Genomic DNA, 21,505 nt, shown 5'->3' on the forward strand with positions numbered 1-21,505 from the left:
AAGAACTCATACGTTTAGAAGGAGCCAGAACTAGAGAATCACTTATCCCATAAGACTCAGTTCCTCTGGGAACCCTTCCCTAGCCCAAACTAAATTGGTCCCCTCTTTGCAGAGCCATCATTAAACCTCTGATGCAGTGACTAGTCTTTCCTGTGTGTCTCCCATCACTAGGCTGTGGCCTCCTCAATGGGAAGGCCCCTACGTCCCTAGCACTTAGCCCAGAACTCAGCGCAAAGATGATATGTAACGTTTGTTAAATGAGTGAATGGATGAATTCCGGTATGTGATCATTCGTTCATCCATTCAGTGCCCAAAACTTTACTAAGTACACTAGGTACAAAGTCCTAGAGTGTATGGAAAAATAAAATAGTTCTTATATAAAAAATAATGCTATAATATTAGCAGATTAGCACTCTTCCCCGGTCCGCGTCCCCAACCCCCACGCCAAACCTAGACGCGACTCTCCCACAGCTAAAGCCCGGCCTTCCCTTACAGAAGTCCACGCCCCTCCGACTCAAGCTACCTCTCAGCCCTTCAGTCCTACCCTAGGACCCCCAAGTAATACCTCAAATCTTAATGCCCCCATCCTCTCTGGCTTCCTTCCCTATCCTCCATCTCCACCCTCGAGGTTACTGCAAGTCTTCTACCCCCATGTCCGCCTCCGACTCTCCGAGTCCAGGGTATCTCTGATTTCCCTCTCCGCGCACCCGCCCCCCATTTGGCTCCTTCCCTCTCAGGGTCCCGCCTCCCCTAGGACCCTACTCCCGATTCCTCTCCTCCCCTCCCTTCAGTTTCAGGGTAAGCCTCTTCCCTCCTTGACTCTGAACTCTTCTTACCTCATCTAGCTCCCGTTCCCCGGCAGCACCTCCTCCAACCTCCACCTCCACCACTGCCGCCATCTTCACAACTCTACCTCTCCTCCGTCCCCGTGCTAGCCAGCTGCTTCCGCCGCTCAAGTGATCCTAGCCAATAGGCGGCTCAAGCTCCAGCAGGAGGGCGGGGCATCAAGACAGGCGGAGCTCTGAGAGGGACTAAGAGACCATCTACCTGATACTCTTTAAAGGTCAGGGAGGGACGGTTTCCAGGCACTTCCAAGTTTGGCTGGAGGAGGGTTCTTGCGAAATGAGAAATTGGGTCTGTATTATTTATAGTGCAAATATTTCACCAATTCTCCCCTTTGGACAGCGAAAGAGAAGAGTCTCTAAACCGTCAACTTTTCCGACGCTCCCTCACTCTGAGCTCCAAGGAGTGAAGCGTGGAGGCTAAGGACTACATATCCCAGAACGTATTGAATCTGACCCGGAAGTTTAACTTCCGCGCTCAGATTTGTAGTGAGTGAAAATTTGCGTAAGATATTCATTTACAAATAGACATAAAATATACATAGCGACGCACGAATGTCTTCTTGCTTCGGTGGGCGTCATCTTTCAGAAACAGCGGCTTCCTGAGGCGACAGAACACATTCCGGGACTTGGGGTGGCGTAAGAGTCGTGCTCCAGGTCAGAAGGCGGAGGTCAGAGGGCAGGATTGGCGGGAGAATGGGTTTGTGGTCCAGGATCTGAGGCAGCGGTGGCTCTTCGAGGTCCATTGTCCCGGGTGAGGGGCTTTGCGGGGGTTGTTGATGGGGAGGGGAGTTGCCGAGAATGGGTGGCCGTCGAGGAATGTACAGAACAGCGCATTCTGAGTTGCGGGGGAAGTGGCTGTGCGGCTTAGCCTCCTGAACCTGAGAGAGGAGCCTTGCGGCACCTCCACCGCTCCCAATCTGCTGTTGCACTCTCACGCTTTAGGGTCGCTTTACAAATCTCCGTACTCTTTCCCACCACACATCGTGCGTACGCAGCCCCTATCTTTATCCCCGCCCATACACCTTATTCTCTCTGTGCTGCACCCCAACTTAAAGCTTCCTAACTCATTTCCACCCCCTTCTTATCGGTACATCTGTACCCAACACCATACAAACCTATGGCCCCTGCACACTTACCCCGTGGGCGGCCCAGCTGGATGGATCATCGGGAGAATAGTGCTAGGATGACCAGTGGACTCACAGTGCAGTGCCTGTCAACTTTATTTTAGGACCAACAGGAAGTTACAGGGTAATATTTACATCTACAGGCATCTTATTTACTTAAAAGGGGAATTAATTTATTATGTGAAACAATACAGAGAATATAATAAATACCTTATAACCCAATCACCCCAGATTGACTACTGACATCATGATCTCTTTGCGTCCTCATTTTTTTTTTTTTAAAGATTTTATTTATTTATTTGACAGAGATGACAAGCAGGCAGAGAGGCAGGCAGAGAGAGAGGAGGAAGCAGGCTCCCTGCTGAGCAGAGAGCCCGATGCGGGGCTCGATCCCAGGACCCCGGGATCATGACCTGAGCCGAAGGCAGCGGCTTAACCCACTGAGCCACCCAGGCGCCCCGCGTCCTCATTTTTAAAAAAGATAAAATAATACGGATAAAAGTTGAACTTACTTGAGTCTTCTACTCTCAGACCCATTACTCTCATCTTTCTCAGACACTATTATCACAGTTAGCTGGGTATTCTCCCAGTCCATTGAGAAAAATTCCGTGTATTAACAATGTAATTGTATTATTTCATTTTGTTTTTTGATGAAAATAAGTGCTATTTTCTATATCATTCTGTAACTTAATCTTTCACTATATTTTTTGAGAACTGTCTATGTTCATGTATATTTACATCTAATTCAATTCTTTTAGCTGTTAGGTAGTATTCTATTATATAATGTATAAAGTATTTTACCATTCTATTTATCCATTCTCCAATTAATAGACATTAAAACTTTATGGTTTTTCTTGGGGCGCCTGGGTGGCTCAGTGGGTTAAAGCCTCTGCTCAGCACTCTCTGCTCAGCAGGGAGCCTGCTTCCTCCTCTCTGTCTGCCTCTCTGCCTACTTGTGATCTCTGTCTGTCAAATAAATAAATAACACAGACCTGTACCCCTGGGGATAAAAATATATGTTTATAAAAAATAAAAAATTTTTAAAAAATAATAAATAAATAAATAAATAAATAAATCTTTAAAAAAAAAAACTTTATGGTTTTTTCCTATAAGAAATACTGTATGTATGTGTCTGTACACACTTGAATCCCTCTAGAACTGCACTGTTCAAATAAGTTAACTACAGGCCACACATATGTGGCTATTCTTGGAATGTAGCTAGTTGGAATTAAGATGGGCTGGAAGTGTTTATGAGAGAGCCAGTTTCCCCATGTTATTGCCAACCCTTTACATTTTCAGACTTTTTAATTTTTTCTGGTCTTAGAAGAGAAGTACTTGCAATTTCCTTATTACCAGAAAGTATGAGGACTCTTTAAAAATATGGATTCTTGGTCATTCAAATCTTATGTAAATTGTATTTCTATCTTCTTTCCAGTTTTCTATTGGATTGTTTTTCCTTTTCTTACTGATTTATAATATTTAAAAATATATATTCTGAATACTATCCAAGTTTTTTATGTGTTGCAGATATCTTCTTCCAGTCAGTCATTTATATTTTGTATTTTAACCCTGTTTTTGTTACCTTAAGGTATTTTTCATGTTTCCATCTTTGATCACTTGATCACTTGAGTATAATTTTTTAAATATGTTATGAGGTAGGGATCTACTTTTATTTTTCTTCACAAGTGGACCAATTTTTTGAACACCACTTGTTACTTCATCTTTTTTTGACAGACTCATGATTCTGTTCTATTTTATAGTCAACAGGATGCAAATTCACATTTATATGAGTCTGTTTCTGTAATCTGCTTGATCTGTCTTTTTAGAATTGTTGTAGGAATTTGTGGCCCTTTATTGGTTAATGAGTTTATCATGTTTGCAAAAAACTTCTGCTGAAATTCTGAATGGAATTATGTTGACTTAATAAAGTATTCTTTTCTACAATTTTTTTAAAAAGATTTTATTTATTTCTTTGGCAGAGACAGATCACAGGCAGAGAGGCAGGCAGAGAGAGGAGGAAGCAGGCTCCCTGCTGAGCAGAAAGCCAGATGCGGGGCTCGATCCCAGGACCCTGAAATCATGACCTGAGCAGAAGGCAGAGGCTTAACCCACTGAGCCACCCAGGTGCCCCTAAAGTATTCTTTTCAATGGCTCTTTATGCCTACTGTGTTTCAGCACCTCCCTGAGGTGTGAGAGATGATGAACATGACAAAAATCCACATCCTCAAAGTACTCACTACTTAGTGGGGAGAAAAACAGGGTAAACATGCATGCCATTGCAAAAAAAAAAAACAAAGAACAACAGTATATACAAGTGCAACGAGGTTGGAGAGCACTTAATCTTGGAGAGCTGCAAGCAATTTGATAAATCATGATCTTCATGAAAGATTGTATATATCTTACTCATCACTGTGTATCCAGTACCAATACAGTGCCTGGTACCTACTAGACACCCCCAAAATATTAACTAAATAAAATATCCAAGATTGACAGCTTCTGGGTCTCCAAGCCTAGGGTGTATTTTGGGGCTGGCCAAGTCAGTCCTCTGTATGTTAATGATGAGAGATGGTAGAGTTTTCACATCAAATCACAAATGTATACTGGGAATTCCTCCAAAACAGAGACCATATCATTTATTTTTATATATCCAATGTATCCCCATATGCAGAGAGTAGGAAAAATTGTTGATGTTCAGTGAGTTCCTTTAGTGGGAATAATCAACTCTTAATCTGAAGGCCTGGAGAGGTGACTCGGGACTCATCTTACCTTTTTCTCTCTTTAAAGCTATGGCACCATACTGAATATGACCTGTGAGGAGTGCTTGACCTTTGGATGACCTTCACTAACTATTACCACTGTCAAAGCAGTCTGCCCCACTATGAGCACTCCATGACTGCTGGCTCACTGGAGCTCAATGTTTATGGTCATTCATTCAGCAGACATTTGCTAATCTGTTTCTCCCTCTTACACTGAGGATACAGAAATGAATTAGACATGAAGTCTGTCCTCCAAGAGTTTACAGTTGATCAAGGGACATAAGATATATACCCAGATAATTACAACACAGAATCAAGAGGATGGAACTATTGCTTGAGATGGTTGAGGTGGAGATGATATTTGAGCATCAAAGATGCATTCAATTTGACAAGTACAAAAGGGAAAAAGCATTCCAAACAAAGGCAATGGCATGAAGGATGTCTTCGAAATGTGGGTGAGGGGGAGAATTAGGGTTGAGGGACCAGGGAAGGAAATAAGAAGACCAAACATTATGGCCAAGAATTTATCAGGGGTCATGGACACATTCTCAGGAGCCAGATGGGTAAGGAACATGGATAAAAAGGGCAGGGTATAAATATTCGGAGAGAGAGCCCACCTAAAGGCATTCAGACAACTCTAAAATACCTCTAGCCAAGGAATTGTCGAAGCTAAGTGATGGATGGGTAAGAGTCCACTATATTAACATGTGTTTTTGCATATATTTAAAATGTTCTGTAAAATTTTGGCAAACGACAAAGTACAAATATCCATAATGAACTTTCAATATTAAATAAAACAATGAGAGGTAAAACACTCTGATGAAAGGAATAGGAGCAGATGAAGTAGAAAATGTAGAGCTTTCCATTATAGATGCTTTGAGGGGCTAAGCTGCATTAATATTTATCAAGTACATACCATGTAAAAAGGGATTTGAATACATTGGCAAGTTATTAAATATTCCTAATAAGGGAGTAACAACGAAAAACAAATTTAAGAAGATTGATTTTAAAGGGAAGACAAAAATTGATAGACCTGTGTGTATATAGTTGAACGTTTGTTGTATTTTTGCTATGTGCTAGGCTCCAGGGGTGTAAAGGTAAATGATTTAAGGCATAATTCATGCCCTGGAGAGCTCACCTACATATAGAACAAATATTACCTTGCTAACATATTTAGTACTTGCCGCTCTGTTTCCTGGTGCTTGCATGCCAGTCATTTCATGTTTGCTGGAATCTCACCCCCTGGTCCAGATCTGTTCCCCACCCACTGCCCCCTTAAGTCCATCATGGGAACCAGAAAGTCTGACTGACTGCTGCAAAAATTACCAGAGAACCAGACATGGCCAATTTTGTTTTTCTTTTGTTTTCTTCTTCAGTAGTAGCATGAGGATTTGTTCTCTTCTGGAAGCTGACGGGACCAAAACATAGGCAGTGCAAAAAGTGGTGACAGAAGAAATCTTGGGAGAAAGTAATTTCGTCTCCGACTTGGGACAGCTGCTGGGCACACCATGGCTCCTGTAAAGATTAGCCATGTGGTATCATTTTCCTCTCAGGTACGTTAATTAGGCATGATGTTTTTCTTGATGACTGAGAGGAGTAACAAAAATAGGAGACTTGGCTGCACTTTCAGAAAACCCCCAGTTTAACAGAAGGGACAGATCCTATCTTCGGGGATCCAAATTCAAAGGAGGACACACAGCCCTTGCCCTCAGGCTATTCCCAGAGTAATGCAGGATGCATAACGGAAGTGTTCCCAGGAAATAAAGGTAAAGAAGAGGAGGACATGGGGAGATGGAGAGGAGAAGTAAGTTGGGGGAAATTGGAGGGGGAGATGAAGCACAAGAGACTGTGGACTCTGAGAAACAAACTGAGGGTTTTGGAGGGGAGGGGTTGGGGTGATGAGTGAGGCTGGTGGTGGGTATTATGGAGGGCATGTACTGCATGAAGCACTGGGTGTGGTGTATAAACAATGAATTCTGGAACACTGAAAAGAAATTACTAAAAAAATATTTTTTTTTAATTATAAACCAAAAAGCTTTGCACAGTGGCAGTATCGTAGCCAATGAGGTTTATCCGAGGTGTGATTATTGCTGATTGAAATTATAAACCAAAAAAAAAAAAAAAAAAGTAAAGAAGAAAGCAACCTCAGGAGTCCACCCTTAGTTTGAAGGGAACTGTCAAAACCATAAGCCCAAAGTCTATATCGGGGTCCCTTCTAGGCAGTTTAGTTACTCTGTCACTGGGAGCAGACCAGAACATTCAAGGTAATTTCTGAGGTTATCACCTCCACCATCAACAGTGATCTCCGGGATGCCTGGCTCGCTCAGTCAATTACGTGTCTGCCATCGGCTCAGGTCATGATCCCAGGGTCCTGGAATCAAGTCCCAGATCAGGCTCCTTGCTCAATGGGGAGCTTGCTTCTCCCTCTGCCTGCTGCTCCCCCTGCTTGTGCATGCATGCTCTCTCTACCTTCTCTCTCTCTCACAAATAGATACATAAATAAAACCTTAAAAAAAAAATCTCAGCCTCCTCCCTAAAAGTTCACTTTCAGGAAATCCCACTTATCCCAGTTAGGTCTAGATGTCAGCACCTGGGCTCAGAATTGATCCAAAGGGCTGATTCTTAGGGACTTGCCACCCTTTCATCTCCTGCCATTTCTATCCATTTATCCTTTCTTTCTTCCCATTCCTCCCCTTCTGTTTACCCTCGTCTTTCTCAGAAGGTACCTTGGCATTTTGGATGGATAAGTCAGCAACTGTAGCAGTGTCATTTGCCTGGTGGGCTATTTAGCATCCATGGGCTCCAGATCCTGATGACAATGATGCTTTCTGGTCATTATGACAGTCGAAAACATTCCCACTCATTTCAGAAGACCCTTAAGAGAGTCTTTGGGAGGGGCGCCTGGGTGGCTCAGTGGGTTAAAGCCTTTGCCTTTGGCTCCCGGGGTCTTGAGATGGGTCTGCTCAGCGAGGAGCCTGCTTCCTCTCCCACCGCCCCGCCTGCCTCTCTGCCTACTTGTGATCTCTGTCAAGTAAATAAATAAAATCTTTTAAAAAAAAGTTACTCGTATCCTTCTTACCTACATAGTCAGCCTAAATGTTTTCTTCATACACTGAGCCTTCTAAAATGCCAGAGGTCATTGCTTACCACCTAATACTGAGGTTTTCAAACTGCATTCTACAGGCACCCACTTCTGGAAATTGAAGGCAGGGGTTTATATATGTCTTTAGGCCCCCAACTTGTTTTTTAACCAGAGCTCTGTTTTTATTATTTGTTGAAAATACACACACACTTTAAGATTTCAGTTAAGGGGCGCCTGGGTGGCTCAGTGGGTTAAGCCACTGCCTTCGGCTCGGGTCATGATCTCAGGGTCCTGGGATCGAGTCCCGCATCAGGCTCTCTGCTCAGCAGGGAGCCTGCTTCCCTCTCTCCCTCTCTCTGCCTGCCTCTCCATCTACTTGTGATTTCTCTCTGTCAAATAAATAAATAAAATCTTTAAAAAAAAAAAAAAAGATTTCAGTTAAGAGGACGGATTTTATTGCTAAAACAAAATTGAAAACCATGAATATAGTCTCCCTCCCCTTTACTTATAGATGAAGAAATTTAAATGCAGAGAGAGAAAGTAGTTTGTTCAGGGCGCTTCCACAAAAAAATACTTTGGATTCGAACCGAGAATGTCTCTCTTGGTACTGCTGTTGTTGCCTTTGAACAAATCACTTGATTTCTAACAGTCAGTTGTAAACTTAGAATAAAAATCTCATAGAGTTACTTTGAAGATAAATGATGTCTGTGAAAGCATCTTATAAATGAAAATAGTCTAGTGTGGTGGTTAAGGGCCCTGGATTCAAAGACCTAGGTGTTCCGAGTCTAGTCGGTTATTTAGCTCTTGTAACCTTGGGTAAGTTTCTGAACCTAGGCTTCAGTTTATTGATCATTTAACAAACTAAGAAGCAATAACGTTAGGTAAACTAAACAGTAAACTAAAGTGTTAAGAGGATGAAATGCGGTAGTTTGGTAGAAGGACAGTTGAAAGGTCTGTAAATCCTCTGGCACATGATAACTCCCATCTAGTATCTTTCTGTCATGTTAAAATGCCTGGAAAGGTTTGGGAATGTAGGGATCCCTCCTCTTGGGCATCCTCTTTAGCCTTTGGCTCAGTGAAGGTCCTGATGTTCTCCTTCTCTCTCTGACTTAGGATCCCAAGTATCCTGTGGAGAACTTGCTGAACCCAGATAGTCCGAGAGGACCTTGGCTCAGCAGTCCTCAGGACAAGAGTGGGCAACTGAAAGTAGAACTCCAGCTGGAGAGGGCAGTGCCCATTGGCTACATTGATGTGGGTGAGTGATTTCTCAGAGCTCTGGAAACCTCTGCGAGACACACGGGAGTAACATTGCCTTCCAAATGCTCCACCAGAGTGTCCCAATTCGGTCTAGCTGAGCACCTTTCATGGAATAAGCCCTTCCTGGTGTAAAGTGAGATGTGGCCCTTGCTCTTGGAACAGGTGTATGGTGTTGGCAAATTCTGAGGGTTCTGTTCACATAGAATGAAATGGTGATAGCATTCCCTGATTTAGGCAACGTATCTGCCCTACTTTGAAGTCTGGGTGAAGCCTTAGGACGCTGACATAATTATAAGTGCCAACAAATACAACCTGTCTACACCTCTAAATATCATTGTCAAGAGCATGCTGGGGAATGAGCTCTGCACACCAATCTGGGAAGGCTCCATAGGAATTTATGCGTTGAGAAGGTTGACCTTAGAGTTCTCTGGAGTAGAGAACTGACAAAGACCATTGGTCTCAGCTCTGTCAGGATAGAGAAATGTCAGGCTCCTTAGCAGAGGTTAGTAGAGACGGAGATTAGCATTGCCTGCCAGAGCCAGAGGACAGAGAAGCAGCAAGTCTACTGAGGCAGGGAAGGTTTCTGGCTGGGAGGAACACCATGAACCTTCATCTCATCTTTCTGTGGACTGAGGTCTCATTAACTTCAGTTGCTGGCTCTGTGCTCCTTGACATTTCTGGGCCTCCAACTAGCTCTAGAAGGGAAGAATGTCTTTTTCCCACCCAATTCCTTATGCAGTCAAGGGAACATCTTCCCTTTACCTTTAAATTCTTCTCTTAACCTTTTGTCCCCAGGTAACTGTGGCTCTGCTTTCCTGCAAATTGATGTGGGCCGTTCTTCCTGGTCCCTGGATAGACCTTTTGTCACCCTGCTCCCTGCAACCATGCTAATGTCCCTATCCGACTTAAAGCAGGGGAAAAACCGCTCAGGCGTCCGCATGTTTAAAGATGGTAAGGAGAGATGCTTAGGTGGCTCAGTTAGTTAAGCGTCTATCTGCAGCTCAGATCATGATCCCAGGGTCCTAGGATTGAGCCCCACAGTGGGCTCCATATTCAGCAAGGAGTCTGCTTTTCCCTTGCCCTCTGCACCCTCTGCTTGTGCTCGCTTACTGTCTCTCAAATAAATTAATAAAATCTTGACAAATAAAAATGGTAAGGGAGGCAAAAGCAGAAATGGGAGAGAGAGTGAACAAGAGAGTTTATGAGAAAGAGATACAGTGATGTGAAGCTAGATGACTCACTATAGACGGCCACGGAGCTGGGCTGGTAGGTAGGCTTGTGAGAGGGGCCTGTGCAGGAGCTCGGTTATATCTGTGGGGCATGGGGGAGTAGTGAATGAACAGCTGTATGATATGTTTGTGTATGAGTTCTCTGTCATGAGAATAGGTAATAACTGGGAATGTTTATGAGCTGATCTATACTGACACATAACATGATTCGGTGGAGCCTGAGGTAGAACTCTTTGTGAGTAGTGTTTTTATTTGTATAAATGTACATGAGTGTGAGTATAGTTGTCCGCCCCTCCCCACCCTTCATCCACGGTTTCACTTTCCAGTTTCAGTTACCTGCAGTCAACCACGGCCCAGAAGTACAAGATGCTCCTTCTGATGTAGTGTCAGAGGTCAAGTAGTAGCCTAACTGTCACAGTGCCTAGCTACATCAGTGACCTCACTTCCTCTCACCTTGTAGGCATTTTATCATCTCACAGCATCACAAGAAAAGGGGAAAGTGTACAGTGAGATATTTTGAGAGAGAGAGAAAGAGACCACATTCATATAACTTATTAAAGTATATTGTTATAATTGTTCTGTTTTATTAGTTGTTGTTAACCTGTGCCTAATTTATAAATTCAACTTTATCATAGGTATGTAGGTATAGTGAAAAAACGGTGTGTACAGAGTTTGGTACTATCTGTGGTTTCAGGCATCCACTGAGGGTCTCAGAACATGTGCCCTGCAGATAAGGATGGACCACTGAATAAGTGGTAGTGGAGAATAATGTTTATGGAAGTGATGGAAGGCTATCGGATGGATATAATGAGGCGGTGCCCAGTGTTTCCTGAGTTCCAGTCAGTGCAGATCTGTGTTCACTAGGCACTGCAGAAGAACATGAGACCTGATTCCTGGCCTCTGGGGATTTAGAGTCTAGTGAGGATTTGTCCACATTAACAACGGAGGTGTTTGTAATGTTGTGAGGGAAGACTGATATGAGAGGGGCACCTCAGGTGCGGAAGATGAGGTACTACTAGACAGCACTGGGAATTAAAGGCGAGAAAGGTTTGCGGTACTGGTATGTCATACTAGGAGTGAGTCTGGAGACCACAGAGTGCTGTGGAGGAGGCTGAGATCTCATGGTCCAGGAAGGGTAGATCCAGCTCAGTCAACACACCAGGAAAGGGTCAGCTCAGACCCCAACTTTGCAGGTACCTCCTGTCAAAATGAGACATTGAGAGACCTCTCCTGGAGAGGTGCAGAATGAGGATGTGCTTGTACTGGGCACAGTGTGGAACCCTGGCAGAGAAGGCGAATATGGGAAGGCGAGGCACTGGGCACGAGCACACCTTGCCTGGCTTGCTTGGCACTGCCAGACCCTTAGCACCGAGGCCGAAAGGGCCAGTTACTCATGACCTCCATTCTTCCTTTTGTTGGAGTTTACCAACAAACTGAAGTTGTTGGAGTTTACGGTCCGTCTTTTCTTTCCTCTCCCCAGTATTGACCTTCTTGTCCTCTCTCCCCTCGGTGCATGCATTTCCTGTCCCTTTCATTTTCTTTCTTTTTCCCTTGAGATGATTTCCTGGCGCCAGCCTCAGGTGAGTCATGGGATCGACTTCGCCTGACCTGCTCCCAACCCTTCACACGTCAGCAGTCTTTTGGCCTGGCCTTCCTCCGGGTGTGTTCCTCCGTGGACTCCTTAGATGACCCTGTGGGAGGTCCCTCGGCCCCTGAGAGCTCTAGGCTGAGCCAGGTATGTACAGTGATGGAACAAGGACTTCATGTTTTTCCACTTTTTGTTTCCAGTTTCTGGTTAGAAAGTTGGTGCTTGATTGAGGGATAGACACTCACATGCTCAAATAAAAATATAAATGGGCTTGCTACCCTTTCTTACAGGTAAGAGTGAATGCCCATCCTCCCCTTTGACCTGTGGGAGAGTCAAGGGAGCGAGGCTTCAGTACAATGTCACAGCTATTGGACCACTTGTTCTTTAGCAAGAATGAAGTCTCTTTTTGGATTCAAACTTAATCTCATACTTTAGGTGTAGGCTCCTGTGGGCTATGGCTTTCACCAGACTTTTCCTTCTGGCAACTGCAAGTGAGTCCCAGGGCTCACTTACTGTGTCTCTGTCATTGTTGTTACCTGACCCACCTGCCAGGAGAGCCAGTTAGAATCTCAGATACGTGCTCTGCGATTTCATCTGTTTTCCTGCCTTCTCTCCCTGTACAGCACACACATACTGGTGGATAAGATGGATAAGTATCTGGTCAGTGTACCTCCCCTCTTCTCAGCCAGTTTTCTAGTTATTTTTTTTCCTTCTAAACCCATTCAGACTCTTCCTGATTTCTTGTCCCTGGTGTCTTCATTTACCTTTCCAGTACCCTCCATCATAATTCCCTCCAAACAAGTACAAAGACACAATCACACAAAGCTAGAGTCTAGAATTCTATGTATGAAAAAATACAGAGAGACCATTCCGTACTTCATTCTACATCTCAGCTAGGGAAACTTCCATATTCAAATTCACACAGTGAATCAGAGCCGAGGAGGGACTAGAAATCAAGTCTCCTGTCCTGTACCATAACGCTTCCTGTGCACACACTGTGTCTTTAGAAGCTCCAAACATCTGGCATAGCCAAAAGTTCAGCCCCTGGAGTCAATGTCGAGGTTACTGAGAAAAACAAGAGACTGGACATTGGGAAGAGAAAATGAAGGAGGAGATGCTTTTGCCATACAGCCTCAGGGGAGACCCAAAGAACTGAGACAAAGCCAAGCCTGGTCTGAGATTTCCTCCTCCTTCCCTGGAAGGGTTAAAAATCTGCAGCAAGACCCGCTGAAGCATTTCCAGTACTCTGCTGATTCTGGCTCTTCTCTGCAGGGCCTGGGCCTGAGTGAGTGGAGATATAACCCTAGGGCCTGGCCTGTCTCCCATCAGACTCCAGCTCTGTGAGATTAGGAACCTGTTTTTCTTGTTCCACACTGATTCCTGGCAGCTGGCACAGAGCGTAGAACAAAGTAGGCTTTTTGAATAACTCACCGTTCAGGGGCAAGTTGTAGATAGAAACGCCATAAAATTTACCATCCAAACTCAGAGTCCCTTGGAATGCAAAAAAAAAAGAGTGCTGTGAATTTTATCAAGACAGCAGTATCATCCCAAGCAAACCAGGACATGTGGTCTCCCTAATTATGGGCTATCGCAAAAAATCGTATCTCCCTAATATGGCCATCTCAATTACTCTGCACCTTTAAGACCCTGCTAAGACCCTGCTGGGATCGAGGAGGGAGTCAGCAGCTCCAGAGCCATAATGTCAGAAAGGCATTGAACGTTTACAGCAGAAGCAAACATATTGCACACACCTCACATATATATGCACACATATTGTACGCAAACATACTGCACACACCTCAGTGAAACTACAGGGAAAGAGATCCCAAAACGTTTCTACAAGAGAGGGTTGGCACATAGAAACGTGAGTGGTAGCACTCAGTTTTGTTATTTAAAATTTCTAAAATTCCATAGGCTTTTTTCCTACTGTGTTGTAATAATGGTGTATGATATAATAGTGTATGACAGTGATAACAAAACATAAGGGCTTTTAGGTCTGTGAAATAGGGTCTTTTGTGGCACTGGTTTTCCAGTTAGGAAACAGAAGCACAGAGAAACTTGATGAGATGTCCCAGGTCACGTGGCTAAATAAGTCTTGGAGTGGATTTGAACCCACGCCACCTGACTCCACTTAACCTGTGCTCAGGAGCCCAATTCCTAATCTCACTTAGAGTTACAGTTAAATAAACCATCTCTCCACATCCATCTGGTTGTGCTTTCAAGTCGCATTCACTGTAAAATTTATGAGACAAGGTAAAGAAAAAATAAAAACCCTGGAAAATTATTTCAAAATTACTGCTAGGTCCAAAATGAGACTGTAATGGCACTTATAAAATATTAAACAGCAAATGTGATTACTTAAATAAAATAAGCTGTGAATGTGAATAAAAATACTACTTGGGAGGGAGACAAACTATAAGTGACTCAATCTCACAAAACAAACTGAGTGTTGCTGGGGGGAGGGGGTTTGGGAGGGGGGGCAGGTTATGGACATTGGGGAGGGTATGTGCTATGGTGAGTGCTGTGAAGTGTGTAAACCTGGCGATTCACAGACCTGTACCCCTGGGGATAAAAATACATTACATGTTTATAAAAAATAAAATTAAAATTAAAAAATCTAAAAAAAAAATACTACTTCTCGTACTTGCAGAATGAGGCCAAAGTCATGCTTTATAAGAAAGATGTTTACTTTTAAAAGAATCTGTGATAGGGGCACCTGGGTGGCTCAGTCAGTTAAGTGTTGGACTCTTGATTTCAGCTCAGGCCTAGATCTCAAGGTCATGGAGATAATATAGGAATTAGGAATATAGGAATTAAACCCACATTGGGCTCGCATGCCTGGGCTCCCTGGCAGGGAGCCTCATTAAAAACTAATTAACTAATTTTAAAAGATTAAAAAGAATCTGTGATAGAAGTATCTGAGCTGCAAGTTAAAGACAAAAATCTTTAGTTCTTTTAAATTCAAGGGAAAAAGAAAATTTGGGGAAAAAAAGGAAACAGGTACAGATGAATTGACAGAGATAAATTGAATATTGACAAGATAGAAACTGTGGCACATACCACATAAATCAAATCTATGTAGAAATGATCTGTTGTGTGATTATCACATGTAGACATTTCTGGAGTTAGAAGTAGAGAGGTTTATAAAATGCCTGTGATAGTTACATATAGTGGCTAGTCCTAGTGGCTAGGCTAATACTTGTATCTATATACACATATACACATACACACATACACATATCTTTCTATCAGTGGCTAGAAATGGTGGCCAAATTGGTAGGTGTGTAGTTGCAGGTGAACAAAAAAGTTCACAAAAGAAATCATACTGGAAATTGAACAATATTACTACATAATATTCAGAAAAGAAAAATGATAAGAATGTCCCCAAATAGTTCAAAAGAGAACTTTCAATATAGACAAACATATGGGTATACTTAATTTCTCTCACATAGGTGTATGGAGATAAGTGGTTTGAGTTTTGTACCTACAGGAATCAACTTTACATACGCACAGATTGAAGCTGCATATATATATATTTTTTTTTATATTATAATATATTATTTATATTTTGAAAGCATATATGTATGTATGCTTTCAAAAGTTTGCACATGATTATCAGTCCCATGGCCCCATTTTTCCCGGCAGCATATATTTGATCTTTCAGGATTATGACTAAATCCTTAGCATTGGGGAACTAAGTATACAAAGTTACTGAATCTCGGATCTTGCAGCTGGGAGAGAGTGAACTCACAAAGAAACGTACCACATAAAGTTATGCCGAATATACATACTTGTTAAGCTGAAGCCCTCAGTTTGGGGACTATCCCTGGTACTAGGTGGCAGTGCCCCCTGGTGGTGAATGTCTGTAGTTCATTCTTCTCCATTTTCTTCTCAGGGCTCTGATGCTCAGGAGTCTAGTCCCAGCCCCTGGCTGGCTAATCCTTCCATTCGGAGGACATTCTTCCCAGATCCCCAAACGTACGTAGCTACCAGAATGGAGGTCTCTTGTCCACTTCTCAGTTCTTTCTCCTGAAAAAAAAGAAAAGCTACCAAGTCACTCACAGGCACTCACTTCCTCCTTTCTCCCCACTTGATCACATCCTCTAGACCTAACCCTATCTGTATATCAAACTGGCTTTCTTGGTTACATATAGTGGCTTGGGGAGCAGAATGGGGTCTCTGTTCTTAATGAAACCAAGTGATGTCTGTGTCCCTGCAGGAGCACCAAGGAAATTTCAGAGCTTAAGAATATCCTAAAGCAGCTGCAGCCAGGGGCTTTGGGCCGTTCAGCCCAAATGGTGCTTTCAGCTGCCCGGAGGTTCCCCCCAAGCATGGCAAGCAGGAGAACCAGCCCCTCAGAACCAGGTCCTAGTCAGCCAGCCAGCACAGGTGAGTCCCACCACCTGCCTTTGGGTCCTCACTCTCTCTAGTACCATCCTTTCTCCCAGAATCCACCGCTGCTATACAAAGATCCCTTACCAATGGGACTTCATGTGGGAGAACAGACAGTTGTCAGTGTGTTGTTACCAGAAGAGAAATCAGATATTGTATAGTATTGGCCTCGAAATCAGGAATCCTTATTTCTTTGGGCCTCAATTCCCTCATCTTCAAAGTGAAGGAATTAAACCACATAGTATATTGGCCTCTTGAAGTATTAATGTTTTGTGATCACTTTGGTAGGATGGTTAGGTCAGGGTGGTGGTGTATGGAGCTTAATGGGGGAAATAAAGTAAGGGAATAGCACTGTTTTATCACAAAGGAAAAAAGGATTAAATATGTCAGAGCTCCTACTTTGCACCAGACATTGCTAAGGCACTTTTACTAACTTAACTATTACTTAACTATTTAATGTTCATAACAAACTTATGAAGTAGATACTGTTACAGTTACACTCATTTTATAGAAGAATCTGAGGTTCAGAAGGTTTCAATATTCTGAGTCACACAGCTAATAAGTGGCAAATCCAGGATTTGAACCCCACGATTCTTGGTTTTATCTGGTCTAGACAACAAAAGAGAGAACACATAGAGTTCTCATTGAAAACCTTTAGTTTCACTCATTGTTTCATTGGGAAAATTTTTTTAAAGGAATCAATTTATCTGTCATTTTAAAGAACTGAATAAATTACTGAAATAATAAGTATGTTGTCTCATTGCAGAAATAGGGTATATTGGTCACCTATGGTTGCATAAACAAATTTCCCCACAACTTGGTAGCTTGCAACAATATTTATGATTACACAGTTTCTCATAGTTAAGAATCTGGACCTGGCTTACCAGCATCCTCTGGGTCCAGATCTGACCCAAAGCTACAGTCAATGCAAGGCTCCGCTGGAAATGATCTGCTCTCTAGCTTAGTAGGTGCTTAGTAGGAACCAGTTCCTCATGGGCTTCCCTCACTTTCTTTACCAGCCTCTCCCTGGAGCATCTTATAGTGAAGCTGGCTTCATCAGAGTACGTAAACTGGAGAGCAAGAGAGAGAGTGCTAGCAAGAAGTCAGTCAGTCTGGGTCGCCTGGCTGTCTTGGTCAAAATAGCATAAGACTCTTAATCTTAGGGTTTGAGTTCGAGTCTCATGTTGGGCATAGAGATTACTAAAAAATAAATAAGCTTTAAAAAAAAAAGTAAAAAGAAAGAAGTCAGTCTTTTAGAACCTGATTACAGAAGTGGCAGCCCATCACTTTTGCCGTATTCTGTTCATTCAAAGCAAGTCGTTAGATTCTGCCTAAATTCAGTGGGAGGAGGAATCAATAGGAGTCATTTCAGAAGCTGTCTACCACATGAGGACGGAGGTAGTTTATTATTTTAAGAGACAGAAAATGGGAACTAACCTTTTGGGGGTCACCCAGTCAGGGCACTGGAGCTATGAAAGCGCCTTCAAAAATATTAAATCCTATATAACGTGTTTTGGAAGTTCTGAATGGCTAGACAAATGGTTGTTGCTGGGGTTTTTTGCCACTCATTTGGTAGATACTTATTGAACATCTCTATGTGCAAGGCTCCATGTTAGGTGTCAGGGATGCCACAGTAAGTAAAATAGCAGTGCTCTTTCCCTAACTGAGAGACTTCTCCATGCCATACAAGTAAGTCTAAAACTTCAGACTGTGATAAATATTTCAAAGGCAAAGCATGGGATGCCTGGATGGCTCAGTTGGTTCCTCATCTAACTTCAGCTCAGGTCATGATCCCAGGGTCCTGGGATCGAGCCCCATGTTGGGCTCCCTGCTCAGTGGGGAACCTGCTTCCCCCCCTCTCCTCTGCCCCTTTCCTCCTTCTCATGCTCTCTATCCTTCCCTTAAGTAAATAAATAAAGTCTTAAAAAAACAAGAAGGAACATCATATATTTTTTGTTGTTGTTGTTAATATGCTAGATTTAATGTGTACTTCCAACACAGAGCTCAGACCAGAGGAGCAGAACTCAAAGAATCATGTGGGCAGGACAAAGAGACAGAAAGTACAAGCCCGCAGGTGAGTAGGTCAGCCTGAAAGACCAGATCACCTCCCCAAACCTATTGCCCTTCTACACCTGTCACTCTTCCCCCACTGTGTCTTAGTTGGGTCAGAGCATCCTTGTGTCTGTATGTTGATCTCAGGGTCTGGACCTAAAGGGTAAATAGAGAAAATATATCCTTGTCCGCTTGTTGCCAGTTAAATGAGGGAGCTGTTTGGTGAATTAGAATCTGAATATAAGTACATTGTATCTCATGGACTTCATTAAACTTGAAATCTTTTTCTGTTTCAAAGAACACTCAAGAAAATAAAAAGAACCCACATAATATGTGAGAAAATATTTGCATATCATACTTAATAATGGACTTGTTTCTAGACTACATAGAGAATGCTTACAACTCAACAATAAAAAGAAAACCTAAATTTTAATGAACAAAAGATCTGAATAGACTTTTCTCCAGAGAAGATATAGGAATGGCCAATAAGCACATGAAAAGAATGCTTAATATCATTAGCCACGGAGAAAAGCACATCAAAACCACAGTGATCACACCCAGTACGATAGCTGTAATGAAAAAGAGAATAGCAGGGGCACCTGGCTGGCTCAGTCAGTAGAGCATGCAACTCTTGATCTCTGGGTCATGAGTTCAAGCCCCATGTGGGTTGTAGATCTTACTTTAAAAATTTAAATTTAAATTAAAAAAAAAAAGACAATAACAAATGTTGGCAAAGATGTGGAGAAATTGGAACTCTCATACACTGCTGGTGAAAATGTAAAATATTAAAATCACCCTGATAAACAGTCCGGCAGTTCATCAAAAAGCTAAACATAGTGTTACTGTATGACGCAATAATTCCATTCCTAGGAATAGACCCCAAAAACTGATAGTCGGTTCAGCATCTGCCTTTGGCTCAGGTCATGATCTCAGGGTCCTGGGACTGAGCCTTGAGTCAGGCTCCCTGCTCAGCGGGGAGCCTTGCTTCGCCCTCTCCCTCTGCCTTTCCCCTCCTCCACTTGTACTTCTCTCTCTCTGTCTCAAATAAATAAATAAAATCTTTAAAAAAAAAACTGATAATAGGGGTTCACACAAAAACACATAGACAAAGGCTCATAGCAGCATTATTCATGATCGCTGAAAGTCTAAACAGTTCAAGTGTCCATCAGCTGATGATCAGATAAACAAGATGTGGTCTATTCCTACCACAGAATATTGTTCACCCATGAAAAAAAGAATGAAGTACTGATGCAAGCTCCAATATGGTTGCACCTTGAAACAAGCTAAGTGACAATAGTCAGTCCATAGAGGCAGAAAGTAGATTAGTGGTTTCGAGGATCTGAGGCGGAAGAGAGGTGGGGGTAGTGACTACTAATGGGTTTAGGTTTTCCTTTTGGGGTGATAAAAGTGTTCTGGAATTAGATAGTCACGGTAGTTACACAACCTTGTGAATATCCTAAACCTGTTGAATAGTATACTTTAATAGGATGAATTTTATTGGATATGCATTATATCCCAATAAAAGAATAATTTAAAAAACCTGAAAGCAATAATAGAACTTCTGTTCTCAGATGTTCAAGGTTAAATGACTTCCCTGAGGTTGGATACATCAATTGGGAAAACCAGGACTCCAGCCAGGGCTGCTGGCTCCACATTAAGGAGTCCGCACTCTTCCATCCAAACTCAAGGCTCCTTCAGCCCTTGTAGCCTCTTACTAATAGCTGGTCTTTAACTGTTCTTTCTCACAGGCCTTTATCCAGCTCGAACTCACGGCCCAAGCAGCGGGGGATGGCAAAAGCAGGGCAGAGAGAATACCGACGCCAGGCCCAAAGCAGTGGGATCCAGGATACTGCCCTGTGCCCCATTTGTGCAGGTGAGCTGCTGGGGCCCAGGGCTTATTGTGGGACTACTACTTGCAGGAGGACTAGAAGACCTGGGAACGCTGCCAGGGAACATTTCGAGCTTGGACCCCAGTCTTCTCCACAGTTACATACAAGTCGGTTTGGAGTACATGCTTATATTATGCTGGCTGAGCTGAGGAAGGGACACAGGCCCTGTCCCCAGGGGAAACACGAAACAAAGCAATAGGAAATACTGTCAGAGAGGGCCTAGCATTTCCCCCGTGTCCCAATTCTCTAAGTCCCTGTTCAAATGGTTCTTGTTTACCAGGTCTTTTCTGATCTTGTCAGCTCATCTTTCCCAGCTGGACCAGCGGTGTTCTCAGATTGCCTTGCACTTAGCCCTTCTCACTTCTGTTTTGTATCACAGTCACTTGTGGCCATAGTTTATCTTTACACCTGAACTCTACAGTCCAGAAGGAGAGGCCTAGGTTTCCGCCCCCCAGCTCCCGGCACAGTGTAAGGCCTACAGGAAACCCTTGATAAATTTTCGCCGATTCACGACCAGACAGTGTCTGGTGTAGGATATCCAGCCAGAACAAATTTCCCACAGAAAGAGCTACACTGGGGTGGCATCGTGCCTGGGAGCTGGCCCGACTTTGCTAACCTCCTTCTCTCCCCCTTAGGCTCCTTCAGTGTTGAGGTTCTTCCCCAGCATGCTGCCACCTGTGGAGAGATCTCCCCACCTCAGCCAACCTCTCCTTCCTCATCACCATCTTCGTCGCAGTCAGTACTGTGGGCATCCTCCCCAGAGAGCTCACCACCCGCTTCCTGGGTCCAGTGCCCTCTCTGCCAGTTATACTTCTCAGCAGGAGAAGTAGAAGAACATGCCAGCATGTGTGGGGAGACTCCTCAGACGTGAGCCATGAGGTCCTGTGGTTTTGGTCCCCCTGCCCTCTGTGAGTAACGCTGGGGAGTGGAGCTCATGACAGCTGAGAAGAGCCGATAAGGGCAAGCTGTCCTCTCCCCTTCTATGCACTCATTCCCTCAGGACTCTGAGGGCACCTTTGGGCCCAGCCTACTCTTTACTCCCAGTTGTCAAGGCTGCTGTCACCATGGCACCCTGTTCTCCCAAGACAGCCCTATCCTTTTCCCCTCTGGAACTTCTAGGGTAGAACTGGTGATCTCTCTAGGGTTTTGGGACATAATCCAGAACGCCTTCCTCTCAGTGAGTGATGTGCATCTTCGTGCCCATTTTCCTGGAAGGAAAACTGAGACCGAGTGAAATAAAAGCACTGCCTAGCAGATAAGTCTTGTGATATACTTGGAAGTCAAGAGTGAT

The 21,505-nt window shown here is 43.4% G+C and overlaps 2 protein-coding genes across 12 annotated transcripts in view; one reads left to right on the forward strand and one right to left on the reverse strand.

Annotated features, from left to right (window-relative positions):
* RNF121 (ring finger protein 121) overlaps positions 1–953 on the reverse strand; it is an 88,524-nt gene extending 87,571 nt beyond the window's left edge. For 3 of the 6 annotated variants that reach the window (XM_082682156.1, XM_082682155.1, XM_082682152.1), the window contains exon 1: positions 837–928. Coding sequence is in view for 2 of the 6 variants with exons in the window: in XM_082682154.1 (XP_082538280.1) it covers positions 837–899 (63 nt within the window). In the remaining 4 variants the exon portion in view is untranslated. Of the gene's footprint in view, positions 1–836 lie in introns of all 6 variants that reach the window. The other 3 variants (XM_082682154.1, XM_082682151.1, XM_082682153.1) reach the window with 2 other exon arrangements.
* A 348-nt stretch (positions 954–1,301) lies between these two features.
* On the forward strand, positions 1,302–21,468 carry XNDC1N (XRCC1 N-terminal domain containing 1, N-terminal like). Of its 6 annotated transcripts, none has more exons than XM_082749904.1 (10): positions 1,302–1,499; positions 6,102–6,278; positions 8,921–9,062; positions 9,860–10,015; positions 11,850–12,028; positions 15,777–15,859; positions 16,101–16,270; positions 18,275–18,347; positions 20,074–20,198; positions 20,850–21,468. In XM_082749904.1, exons 2-10 carry the CDS (start codon positions 6,234–6,236, stop codon positions 21,083–21,085), a joined length of 1,209 nt encoding a protein of 402 aa, XP_082606030.1. In that variant the 5' UTR covers positions 1,302–1,499; positions 6,102–6,233; the 3' UTR covers positions 21,086–21,468. The 6 variants fall into 6 exon arrangements, 5 of the variants coding, with proteins under 5 accessions (XP_082606030.1, XP_082606033.1, XP_082606031.1 ...); XM_082749905.1 differs by having other exon boundaries at positions 1,316–1,513; XM_082749903.1 differs by having other exon boundaries at positions 1,498–1,596.
* Positions 21,469–21,505: the final 37 nt, after the last annotated feature.

Source organism: Mustela nivalis, assembly GCF_964662115.1.
Source record: "Mustela nivalis genome assembly, chromosome: 9".
NCBI lineage: Eukaryota > Metazoa > Chordata > Mammalia > Carnivora > Mustelidae > Mustela > Mustela nivalis.

Excerpts from the sequence above, each read along its gene's own strand:
- XNDC1N (XM_082749904.1), top strand. The coding sequence starts at position 6,234 with ATGGCTCCTGTAAAGATTAGCCATGTGGTATCATTTTCCTCTCAG. Across the intron at positions 15,860-16,100 it reads TTCTTCCCAGATCCCCAAAC|GAGCACCAAGGAAATTTCAG; the intron begins GTACGTAGCTAC and ends GTGTCCCTGCAG. Across the intron at positions 16,271-18,274 it reads TAGTCAGCCAGCCAGCACAG|AGCTCAGACCAGAGGAGCAG; the intron begins GTGAGTCCCACC and ends CTTCCAACACAG.